Here is a 12,972-nt window from a genome sequence, read left to right as displayed (position 1 = left end):
TCATGATTTTTAACTAAATGCGCAGTAGGTGACTTAAGAAATAAGCACATGGAGTTCCCATAAGTGGGTTATGACCATAGCGGGGGAGAAAAACTGCACAAAGGTTTATCAAAAGGGCATCATCTCATTGACTACAAAATCAACAAACTATCATGTGGATCACATCCACAGCTGCATTGTCAACATCCCATGCACTGTTGAAAGCGTCAGAGGATGTCAGTCAAGCCCAGACATCATTCAGGAGAACCAGAGAAAACTGAGAGAGCTCAGGCTTCATATTCTCTGGCATCCCTTCATCCAAACAGATTTCCCCTCAGACCCGGGCCAATTAAATAAACAACCAAGATGGCTGTCAATGGGACATGCACTTTCTCATCCATAAGGCAAAAACTGCAGCTCTCAGAACATTTTGTTCCAATGTGACCATAAACTCTATAAATTCTTATCTTATTTGTCTCGTTTCCATTTCTTTTTCTTTGCTCTCCCTCTTCCATTGTCTTCCCTATCAGGTTCGGCATTGATATGTATAAAGTATTTTAATAAATAGAACTAAAGAAGCAGTACTTGGGCATCAAGGGGTGCTTTATATTCATAAAGCCTCACTTTGCAAAGCAAATGTGTCTGGCACCACCCGGTATTCAGATTACTATTCTGCTTGCCATGATGCTGGACATGACAAGGATAAACAAATAAATGTAACAAACTCCATCAATTCTTCGATCTCTAACTTTACTAACTTTATCCATGCACATCCTCAGCCACAATGCTGTTTTTTTTTTTTAAAAGCTGGAAGTGACAAATGAATTGCTTACCATAGGTGAAAAATGTCATTTGGATGTTATGAATGATCAGTTGTTTTCATTATATCAAAAAAATCCGACCTAAATTAGATTTTATCTTAATACTTGATAAAAGCATCACTTTTTCTCCAGTTTACATCCATTTTAACTGCCTCATTTTTTAACCTGTTAACTGTTCTCACCTTAAATTCTTATTATTTAGTTTTTGTCACTCCTACCCTTCACATTGAACAAATACACTCTATCAATCACAGGTAGTTTGAGATGGAAAGACTGTACTTATTCATCAGAACTTGAAACATTGCTGAAATGGCTGTTATTCTTCTTTTTAATTGGATGAGAAGGTTGACAGCACTCTTGTCTCTGTGGATTAGCTGGAGGCATTTAGCATTAATAACTGACAGGGTAAACAGTTGTGTCGTCTCTGTTTGAAAAATAAAACCTGCCACCCCGTCTTGGGATTATCAATTAATAGATTAGATATTATTTGCTGATTTAATACTCAAGCAGAAAAGAAAAGACAAGTTTTTACAAGGTCTTACAGCTTAGTCACAGAAACTAGCAGTAAGCTAACGTTCAGTTAGCATGAAAGAGATTATCTCTCTCATCACTTTGAGCACTTCATATCTCCCATAATTTTAACTGGTTGTTCAAAACACTAAAGTTTACAAATGAAGTCCAGACATTTAAATAGATTTGATTTCATCATAGCATGTATTTGCTTCTTTTTATTTGACCCAGGAATTCACGAAACATATAAGTACACATACAGATACAACAGTATACGACTGAATTCATAACAGCTGTCACACACATCTCGTGTTTAAACACAGCATTGGATGGAAGACCAACAGCGAGCTGAATTTTAGCCAAACACGGAGGCCTCCTTCCTCAATAGTTTGGAGCAGACCTGGTTCTGGTAGAGATGAAAAAGCATCCGTCAGATAATGGTTTCAAACAGAAACGTTCCTGAGCCTGAGAGCTTCTGAGAAGACACTACACAGGGAGGACAGCCTGGACATGAAAGCACAACATCTTCCAAAGGAGGAGATGGAGCATCTTGTCTTTCCAAGTAAAACCAGGCCATACGCATCAATATAATCTGCCTTATTTTTTATACAACGGAAAAATGTAATGTAAGAAGATGGATTAAGCCTGGTTGGCAAAGAATTTCCACGCTTTTTTCTTTTTTCTTAGACCCAACAACATTTTTTTCGGAAGACTTTCACCAAGACTTTAGCTGTTATCAAATAAGGTTATATGGTTGATATTATCATATTTGGGACCATTTTTCCAGCAAGTATTAAATATTTACATCAGGCTTTTTAGCTTTATATACTGTCATCCTAACAGATACATGATGAGAGCCATGCTACAGCACAGACAAGTCACCACTTCATCATACTTTTAGATACGTTTACTCGATATGGGATCGGCAGTGGACTGATTACCATCAATAATCTTCTATAAGCGGTCGAGACCTAATAAAAATGTCTTCTTCGCTTCAAAGTTGAGCTTAATTTCACCGTCACTTTGCATTTCAACTCCTTTCCACTAATTAATCTTAAATGATAGCCTATTTGTCTCTTTGACAACTTATTCATAATCTTTTTTTATTTCATGTTTTGATAGCCAGTGAGTGGAAAAAACTGAGTCGACAAAAAATTGCTCAGCAATTTCACTATATGTGACTTGATAGCCCAACTAATGTCATAATCCATGTGCTTTGAATTTTCATTTGCTCTGGTTTTTACTCCTTGGTCTTTAGTTGCTTCCTCTTTCATAAGTATTCTGTTGAGTCGTACTTCCTTCACTGCGTCACACCTGGTTGTCATTACTGATTAGCAGTCACCTGTTTTTGATTCCCTCGTCACACCCTCAGTGTGTTTACCCCTTGGTTTTACTTATTCCTTGTTGGATCATTGTTTCTGGCTTTTGAGTAAGCTTTCCTGTAGGTTCCCAGTTTGTTTTCCTTGAAATTTCTCTGCGTTTTATCTAATAAACTTACTAGACCATCTGCCAGTCACACCTCTCTGAGAGAGGTTCTCTTCATTGTCTGCGATTGGGTCGGCTCGGCTCCTCCAATAATCATTGACAATTAATTCCCATCTTAGTTTTTTTTAAATAAAATTTTTGTAACTTATTTTCTTTTATTCGAGTCATTTTATTCAAAAGTTGTTGTTTTTTAACTCGTTGGGGTATTTTTTTCACTCTATTTCATCGTCAAAGTGTAGCATCTGTCTGAAACCCAAGATTACCATCTGGTAAAAAAGTTTTAGTATGCTGAAAGGGGTCTGAATATAACAGAACCATGTCTTTATTTGTTCATAGAATAAACACTTTCTGGTTTTGGACTTCTACACAAATTACAGCAGGTTTGAACGGGCAACTGTGAAAACTGTAAGAATGTTATTGTGGAAGGCAAGTTTTTAATTAAAATACGGTCCAGTGATGTCATTAAATAATTTTTCTCAAAGTGATTCTGAAGGGGAGAGAGACCTCAGAGGAGAAACGGATGAAGGAAATATCCTGTCGTCACTAACAGCTGCAACTTTTCCATAGTTTCATGCTGTCAGAGTATTCTGGAGCACATTTTATAGAATAAGGTTGACCTTGCATTGCTCTATTTTAACCTGAAATTTCACCCCTTGTTGAGCTAAACAATGTCCACTCTGCGGATACTTAGAAGTACGCAAACATGTTTGTGCGTGCAAGCGTTTTACTGACCGTCTGGGTGAGTTATGTGTGGACACATTCAGGTTCACACAATGAATTTGTATACGGAGGCAGAAGGAAGGACCACTTGGGTGCAGGATACCCGACAGTTGTTTTTCCACCGGATAGCCAAGAGAGGAGAAGACCAGAGGCCAGACACACAAAAAAAAAAAGAGCGTCACAGTTTATAGATCCAAATAAAGCTTTGCCCTTGAAACGCAATATTTGAAATGCTTTTTACCCGATGTCCACTGAAGCACTTTGAGTGAATCATTCATTTCGGTTGTATATGTTGAGCCCAGTCTGGTCTTCATCATTGTGAAAGTAACCAATTCCAGTTGTGTTCTCACCACTGAATTCAATATCCATTATTACAAGTGACTGTTCACTTGGCTGCACAGTATACACAGGAGTGAGTCATTGCTGCCGTGTCCACGACAGGCCAAACAAAAAAGTAAGTTGCTGTGTGTTTTATAGGCTCTTCAGTTACACACTAGTACAAACATTTAAGGTCGCATACATCTTATTTAACAGGCATCAAAGCAGGTGATAAGTTCATATATTTCCTGACTGTAGGAAATGTGTGTTAGGGCTGTAAACCATCTCTAATGCTTCACTCCGCATTCCCTTTTTAAAAAAACAAGTCAACTCGCAGACAGATTTTCACATAGCCTGAGGTGATCCTCTTGGAATTGTTTATCTTGTTTATGCAAACAAAAGATTTCCCCCGTGGATTTTATTTACGAGGGGACAGAAAAACCCCCCAGAAAACAGATGTTATTGGTTACAAAAGTTTTTGTATGCCTACATCTGACCTTTAAAATCCGTACTTGCTCGTTTTGCATTACAGGGAACTATAACGTGCAGAAAACCAAAAAAAATCCAGATATTTCACATTTTCCTTTTGGCAAACTGCAACATGCTCACATTAAACACGATGTGATACATCACAAATGTGAAATTGCACAAATATTTGATGGGATAAACATGCTAAATCTAATTCCCCGAACACTTCCTGGTACAAAACCACAGGCAAAGAGAAACGTTACCGTCCCACCGTTTCAGGGCAGGTGGACAAACAGACGCTGCATAAAAAGTTAAATGTGTTACAGGGGCTTTCCAAAATCTAGTTGCAATTTTTCCTAGTGTGGATTGTGCTTTTGCAGGATCTGTGACTCACCCCCTGCAAATACTCATGTCTGATAAAAGAGATGAAACAGGTTTCAGCTCAAAGTGAATCAGCGTCAGTCTAAACAAGCTGAGAGACCACTTGACATCAAAGATTTTTTAAACCAGATACCGTACCTTTTTGCAAGTATGTCACCATGACCCGCAGCAGGACCCTTTTGACCTTTTGCTGCTTCATAACGCCGCTTTAGTTCATAAAAGATAAACACAGACGAAAATAGCTGGACAAATACAAACTGAGGAGGAGGAAGCATGACACACGACATGCCCTTTACCATAAATGAATTTTAATTGTTACCCAGAAGAGAGTATATTATCCATTCTTTTTTTCGTCTATTTACACAAATGTTTACATAGAAAGTTGGTTTCTGAGAGAAGACCGCACACGCACTCGGAGGGAAAGCACTGACATTCTGTAAATCATAACTTCTAATTACAGAAAAAGCACTTCCCTTTTATCGTTTCATCTCTACAATCATTTGGAGGACTGAACATCAAGGGGCACCAGTCTTTGAATTTCACTTAATGTTGAATGTTTAGTCTCTCAGATTTCTGAACTGGAGAGTACTTAGACCAAAATAGTCGGGAACATTTTTGTTTAAAAGGGATTTTTTTTTGAGGGGTGCTTGCGGTCGGCTTAAACCGGTAAACCACGAATGACACAGAAAAAGCAGCTCAAATTAGATGTCAAGATCGCACAAGAGAAATATTTTCAAATCCTGTGGAGAAAGAAAAAAAAAAAAAAAAAAAAAAAATTGCTCTTCAATTGGAGTGAACGAAAAGTCCGATTAACAAATGTCTGTCTCCCCTGATGAATTTCCTCTCCTCTTCAATCTGTCCTCGGCCTTTCTTTTACCGATCGGGTCTTTGGAGGCAGAAGACTTTTGCCTGATTGTCTCCTGAGGCGGTTACTGCGAGAGTCGCCTCCCTGGGGAGAGACGAGGACAGCTGAGATGAGATCAGGGCGGCAATAGTAAGGGAGTGAATGTTTAGTTTAGCTCTGCTTCAGAAGTCAAGTAGGTTCACAATAAATCTGTCGTTAGATAATCTAACTAGATGGTTATGTAACAGGCCTGAGAGGCTATAAAGATATCATGTAGTCTATGATGAAATAGGGGGGGGTTCAGCTTTAGCATGCACATTGAGCAATAAAAATGTGTAGTTACACTTCCGGCTGACAGCAGCTTGTGCGATACATAAGGGAGTTTGCAAGCAAAGCTTTAGATGTGAACGCACACAATCTTTCTGCAGTCATACCTGTTGACGGTGAAGTCGAGGACCTCTGCAGTGTGGCCGCGGTACTCGGACAACATGTTGCCCGATCGAGCGTCCCACAGACGCAGCGCTCCATCTAAACTGCAGGTGGACACCACAGAAGAAGAGTCCTCCCACTGCAGGTGAACGATGCCAGCCTGGAAGAAAACAGAGAGGACGGCATATGACGACAGTTGGACACTTTTTTTTTTTTTTTTTTTTTTTTTAAACGAGGCCAACATACTGAACAGGAGGGAATAAAGGAATGAATCACACAATTTTCAGTTGAATTTAGTTTTTTGGAATTTGTCACAGTTGATAATAAGTTTGGCAAACTGTCAAAAACTATTTAAAAAAAAATGTATTTCCTAACTGGACAACATTAACACAATTAGACCTCCTTTCGTTCCACAGGAGGTGGCTGCTGGGTGCTACAATATGGACAAGTGAACACAAAACACAAGCACTCCCAAGCTGTCCAGGTTCCTTCTGTTTTTTTTACCTCATGCTGGCACCTGTGTCTCAGAACCTGTGTTGAGAGGTCATATATGGCCAGAGTCCCGTCCAAGTAAGCCACGGCTATGAGAGGCAGGCTGGGAAGGATAACAGAGAGGAAACATTTAAAGGAGACATGGCATGAAATTTTCACTCTTTAAGGTTGTTTAACATTAATATGAGTTCCTCTAGCCTGCCTGCGGCCCCCCAGTGGCTAAAAATGACGATAGACTTAAACCATGCAATGGAAATTATTCTCCGCCTTTGGAAATGTGACCATGCAGATGGCCTGATCGGGAAAGCTGCCTCTTATGACGTGGGTGCCACTTATGACGTGGAGGTTGTTTCCACCCAGAGCCCATATATGGCTATGCCAAAACTGCCTTTCCCCGCCCACAGCTCTTTGGCCAGCTCATTGCGCTGTACATGGATGTAAAAAATCTGTTTAGAGCTCCTGCATCAGAACCTCTAAAGAGCCAGTAGACAGGTTTTGTTTTTTCTGGGAAAGTGACGACAGAACCGAAGAGATTTGTGTGTGCGCCAAACATTTCACAGACGAATGTTTCCAGAACTTGGGCCAATACCGAGCCCAATAAGGGAGAGCCCAGACACCCTGCGGAGGAAACTCATTTCGGCCGCTTGTATTCGCAATCTCGTTCTCTCGGTCACTACCCACAGCTCATGACCATAGGTGAGGGTTGGAACATAGATTGACCGGTAAATCGAGAGCTTCGCCTTCTGGCTCAGCTCCTTTCTCACCATGACGGGCCGGTGCAGAGCCCGCATCACTGCAGACACCGCACCGATCCGTCTGTCAATCTCCTGTTCCATTCGCCCCTCACTTGGGGAAGGATCTCATTCCCGAGTAAGTCATTTAATGCTCTATTATTGTGTTGCTTTCCTGTATGTACAGTATAGTTACATAGCTTGTTACCACAACAAAGGGTTTGTATCGTTAGCAGCTAACGTTAGCTAACAGTTAGCTATGCAGCTAATAGCATCTGCAAGCTCTTATCTCTGTCAACTGGGCTGTTGGAGGTGTTTGCATGCCCATGAGATGGTTAGCTCGCTCATTTTAGACCAAAACCCCCGACTCAAGCTTCCTGAAGAAGAATGAATCTGCAAATTCAGTGCATTTCATCAGGATAATGCTTCATTCATGGTTCCAGCGCTAGCGCTACGTGCATCTTTGCAAACCAGAGCAATCAGATGAGAATGTCAAAATCCTCACTCCTGCTTTCCCCTTCACGCACGCCTTTTTTGCTGTGTCTTGTGTAGCACTTGCTTGATGTTTGACTGTGTTAGGAAAGTTGTTCAGTAACTAGTTCGTCATATTGTCAAAGTAAGCTCATATCAACAGGTTTTGCTAGTTTGACGGCATAGGGCTACCGCGCCATCTACGTGCCATAGCGATTCACAAAACATTTGGGCAAGGTACCACGGGCGTAAGTAAGGCCACACCCCCACTAAACAGCTCATTCTGAGGATCCTAAGGAAAGCTCATTTTTGGGACTGGCTGTAATTCTGCACGGCAGAATTTTGGGGAATAAAACTCAGATACAGTATTAGGGGACCACTAAAGCCTATAAAAATATAAAAAAGCCTCCATTTATTTTCATGCCATGGCACCTTTAAGTCACTGAAGCCAGCATGGGCAGAATTCCCTCTAAAGCTTTTTCTTTGATACTTTATCTCAGACACTTGGTGACGTTCCCAATGAATTTGAACTTACATGTTGCAGAATCCCACGGTCTCGACAGAGTTGGATTCTTCCTCGTCTTTCGATCCTTTTGCTTTGCCTCCCTCCACCGAGAATACCCCGACCACCTTCACACAAGAGGACGGACATCAGAAGCTGTTAAACAACTCTTCCTCGTTCATCTCTATTACACGGTGTAATCATGGTGCCAACCTTGCCCGTGACAGTGTTGATAAGTTTGGCACAGCCATCCACTGAACCCGTCAGCACCAGAGAGCCGTCCTTGTTGCATGCCAGGCAGGTCAGCGCCCCCTGGTGGCCATCCTGACCTATCAAAGGACAACCTGGCATTAAAACTTCAAACAATGCTTTGATCAAGTGTTTTAAATTCAGGGCTTTTCATGCTTCTTTAACTACTCACTCCAAATACATGCTTATTTGTCTTTGTATGCGATTGCCGTGCATTCGAGGATTGAATTCTGTAATCATTGACTTTAATGGTCAAGAACTGTGCCAGTTTACCTTTAATGACGTGTATGGCATTTCCGTGCTTCAAGTCCCACACGCGCACCGTTCCGTCATCATAACCGACCACAGCCCGTTTACCTGAAGAAAACACGGGAACATTTCTATTTGTAGCACTGTACACGATCTCTTTCCCAAAGCTCAGAGAACTTCAAATCAAGGATGAATGGGCGAAAACAAGCACGAGCAGCAAAATGGCAAACTGGTGAAGGCCGTGTCGTTTTACTCCGATATTACTAAATCACTCATCCCTCCCCATAGAGCCCAGACTCCCATCTATCGTTCCACATCAGTTCGGATAGTATTAGATAACGTGTGTGTTCACCCGTGACAAACTGAATTAATCTGTGGCTTTTCTGCACTTTAAATCACTCCGACATGAGAAGTCCCGTTTCTCCCGTCTCTCACCATCAGGGAGGACTTTGCCGTTAGTGGCCTGACACGCAGAGCTCTGGAATGTTCTGCAGTCTCCTCCGGGGATCTTCCACATCCACACATTGCCGTCGTTTGTTCCTGCCAGCAGCACCGGAGCACAAGGATGCCACTCCAGCCACTGAGGAAGAAAGAAACCCACAAACTGTTAACCTACAGCGGCTTAACACAGAAAACACGTGGAAGATTTTCCTCCCTTTCACTTCCACTTTTTTTGAACATCTGGCCTATGAGCAGATTTCCTAAATATTCTGGGCTGTGTGCTCCGCTACAGGGTGACTCAGGAGCACCTGCGATCATTCCCTTCCTCCACGAGACCACGAATTCTCAGCCCGAGACGTCATCGTCTCCTGTTTCCTTATAAATTCCTCCAGCCCAAATAAAAGGCTGCACTCAAGGGCTTGCAGATGCGCAAACTAAACACACACCAACGGCACCTGATGCGGCATTTTTAAGATTCGACTCCGAATTCTCTGTTCTGAAGCCTCTACCTCCAGATCTCCCACTTCGAAGGACCAGATCTCCTCCTTGGTTTCTACTTTCCAGACTTTAATCAAGCCACTCATGTCACCAGAAGCCACCAGAGAGGAGTCGTGGCTGAACTTGGCACACGTCACAGAGTCTTTGTGGCCTGTGGAGACAGGAGAAAAAAAAACAATGTAGATTGTAGATTGTGTGTAGCTTTGTAAGTCGTTTCAGTGTCACACAGATGTAGGTAGTGTTAAACGCACCAGATAAAACGCTGGTTTTGCTCTGTAGAGACTCAGTTTATCACAGCTTTTAAAGAACGCAGGCTTGTGCGTGATTTGCTATAGCTTACTTAATTTATTCTGCTCACTGTCAACATACAGAACAGTTTACACACGCAATAAAGCTGAAATGGAATAAAGCTGAGCCTTTCATCGTTTTGTGCCTATGTAAATCTTTAACTGGCATTGCTATGACACAAGGAACTTTTTAATGTTAACACAGCTAATTTCATCAAATTCTCACAGCCACTGGTGAAATAGTCTTGAAATATAAGCTGACAATTGTTTTCCCCTTTTTATTCCTGATTTGAAACAACAACACAGAGCAGTTTAACACTGAAGACTTTCTGGAGAATGTGCAGACAATTTGGTCTGGACTTTGTCCACGTTTGACTTTCCTAGCTGCAGATGTGCACTCACACCTGGAAAAACGAGGGAGGGATGTCAAAGTGGAGTGCAAAGAATGCAGGAAATTATGCAGGAAGCACGCTGTGGAAAATCACAGTTTTGTTTACGGCTCCTGGATGACTGTTCCAGCAAAGAGCAAGTGGAAGGTAAAGTAAAGTCATGTTCTGTTCTGTTCACACAGTGTGTGTCACTCAGTGATCTTCCAGGGGTTTTACGAGGGAGCAAGCTGGCAGATGTCTGCAAGTAGTCTGGAGGGAACGTCTTTGACATTTGTGTTCTCTACAGAACATTTTTATGGAAACTTCCAGGACAGCAGTCCACGTGTGCAAACACCTTAGGGCTGTTTGGAAATTTGAGAGATTAGTAAAAGTCTAAATAAGGAGGCTGGGAAAGTTAAAGTGTAACGACACAAATGACCAACATCTAGGAATTCATCTCCAATCCATGCATCTCTACCTTTAACAATTTTGGTTATTTTGGTTATTTTCTTTTTTTTTTTTTTTTTTAAGTCAGGCTGTCTTTTGCTTCCACTTACAGATTTGTGAAGTTTAAAGCTGCGGTCGGCAACTTTTTTTTAGTCATATTAGTTTGAACTGTCATGGGATTCTGGGAGTAGAATATTAAATAGGCTGTTTAGGAAAAATAACGAAATCTGTAGCTCCCTCTGAAGCCTGTAATCATGCTTGCAAAAACCGAGCGCGCCCGGCTGTTTTTAACCAATCAAGTTAGGGTGGAGGAATCCTACCTGTCAATCACAGCTTGTGCACACGCTGGTGAGCGTGAGTCTGCCCCAGCTTGTGTGCGCGCACACTGGTGTGAACTCACGTGCACAACCTCGTCCACAGAGGGGGAGGGGTTTGGGGGGCGATTCGGAGCTTGGTAGAGGTTGGGGGAGGGACCTGAAAGTTGTATCAGTTCGAATTTTCCGACTTTAGACTCGCAATTTTGAAAACCTGCCGACTGCAGCTTTAAGGAGTAAATCGGGGTTAGACATAGAAAAAAAAGCAAAGAAAAAAAACACTAAGAAGCGAGCAGGTCAGGAAGTTTGGACGTTACAGTGGGCTATTCCTTTACTGAGAACCCACAACATGAGCTGTTCATTCAGCACTGAGCTCTAATCAAACGGACTGTGTTGTAGTTGAGGTTAGAATCCATAGTGTGTAAAATGTTTGCTAGATTATACCCTGAAAAGATGCCACTGATTAGACACTGTACTGTGGTTAATTTGGCCAATAAAATGATGCTATTACAACCCCCCCCCTCCCTCTGCATTCCCATAATATGGGAATAGGGACACAGATTCACTCCCACTAACTGGGATCAGATTGCTTGCAGTTATGGTGTTTCACTGCAGAGATTAAATTAAAAAAACAAAACAGATCCAACCACAGCTGACGTGAACGCAGCCATCTGTTTGCCTTTGACACTCACCTGTGCACTCCAACAGAACCTCTCCGTCGCTCACCCTCCAAACATAGGCCTTATCATCCTCCCCTCCCGTCACAGCGAGGCTGTTTGTCACAGGGTCCAAACTCACACAGAACACCGAGCCTGGACAGGGGATCAGTAACAGATGTTTCCACTGTGTAAAAGCCAGACAGCTGCTGCATAAACAAGCATGCGGGAGGGATTTACCCGTGTGTTTGGAGAAGGTGAGCTCGCTGTCGTCTTGTTCAGCCTCCATCTCGTCCTCCGTCTCCCAGCCTTCATCATCATACTCTGCGTTCCCAGGGTCGTCAAAGTCAACGTCCTCCAAGTCATCCGCCAAATCATCTAACACGGACGAAACCTTTCCATAAGTAAAACACCCTCCAAAACTACTAGTACTGATGATGCTTTAAACCGGATTCAGATCACTATATACATCCTTCCATTCACACAGTGGCTGTAACAGGAATGCTTAAAAAAGGTAAACGAGTATAATCATTTTTCTCACTACCTGGACCAGGCTCCATGTCGTTTAGGTCAATAACGTCAATGATTTCCTCATCTCCGTGGAGCTCTATGGCACTTTCCTCCGTGTTATCCATACTGTTATGGACAGTAACAGACTAAAAAAAAAAACAAAATAACTCGCGAAACAACCAAGAAGCAACGGTACGAGTGAAAGCTAAGTTGGCTAACTTGACTTTTAGGTCACCTCGTTTTCGGAGTCAAAAGTCAAACTGCTTATAAACGTCGCTTTCAGTGTTAAATGAAGTTAGAAATGCGACAGCTGAATGTCAGAAATGATTGCTCCCCATGATTTCTTCACATGTTGCTTCCAGCGACTGAGAGACGGACGCATATTGATGACGAAACACAGGGAATCGCGCAAGCGAGCCTTTCATTTCCTCAATAAATTGGATCGTAGAGTGGGACAAAGGGTGTACATAGCTCTGCTCTGATTGGCTCTTAGAATTAGGTTGAACTAGAGGATTGGCTATGAGGATCCAGTGGGCTGGATCTGTCCCCACAGCTGATGCAATCTCGCACCAACAGTCCCACAACTTTGAACGTTATTTTCTCTTGAATCCAGGAGATGGCGCTGGTGACAAAATGAAGAAATGAAACAACAACTCCGGCAACAACAACTTCGACAACAACAACGATTATGATAATAACTACAACAATAATTAGTAAGTACCAAATATTTACCTGTGTGTAGTTGCTTCCTCATTTGTTTTATATTTCAACTCTCTTACATTGTATTTGTATGAGAAAAACG

General features: G+C 42.0%; 1 protein-coding gene across 1 annotated transcript; it reads right to left on the bottom strand.

Moving 5' to 3' along the window:
- Positions 1–4,973: 4,973 nt before the first annotated feature.
- Positions 4,974–12,544, bottom strand: aamp (angio-associated, migratory cell protein). The gene is made up of 11 exons (XM_075477771.1): positions 12,205–12,544; positions 11,901–12,038; positions 11,697–11,816; positions 9,600–9,739; positions 9,085–9,229; positions 8,674–8,757; positions 8,365–8,480; positions 8,185–8,279; positions 6,460–6,550; positions 5,961–6,115; positions 4,974–5,631 (listed from the first exon to the last, which is right to left on the bottom strand). The coding sequence occupies exons 1-11, from the start codon at positions 12,293–12,295 to the stop codon at positions 5,556–5,558; spliced, it is 1,251 nt and encodes a 416-aa protein (XP_075333886.1). The 5' UTR covers positions 12,296–12,544; the 3' UTR covers positions 4,974–5,555.
- Between the last annotated feature and the right edge of the window lie 428 nt (positions 12,545–12,972).

The sequence above is a fragment of the Odontesthes bonariensis genome, chromosome 11 (genome assembly GCF_027942865.1).
Source record: "Odontesthes bonariensis isolate fOdoBon6 chromosome 11, fOdoBon6.hap1, whole genome shotgun sequence".
Taxonomy (NCBI): domain Eukaryota; kingdom Metazoa; phylum Chordata; class Actinopteri; order Atheriniformes; family Atherinopsidae; genus Odontesthes; species Odontesthes bonariensis.
This window is presented reverse-complemented; position numbering and strand designations above follow the sequence as displayed.

Coding starts and splice junctions, on each gene's coding strand:
- aamp (XM_075477771.1), bottom strand. CDS start 12,295: ATGGATAACACGGAGGAAAGTGCCATAGAGCTCCACGGAGATGAGGAA. Junction 8,481..8,673: donor TGCCATACACGTCATTAAAG/GTAAACTGGCAC, acceptor GTCCTTTGATAG/GTCAGGATGGCCACCAGGGG. Junction 8,280..8,364: donor TCAACACTGTCACGGGCAAG/GTTGGCACCATG, acceptor TCTTGTGTGAAG/GTGGTCGGGGTATTCTCGGT.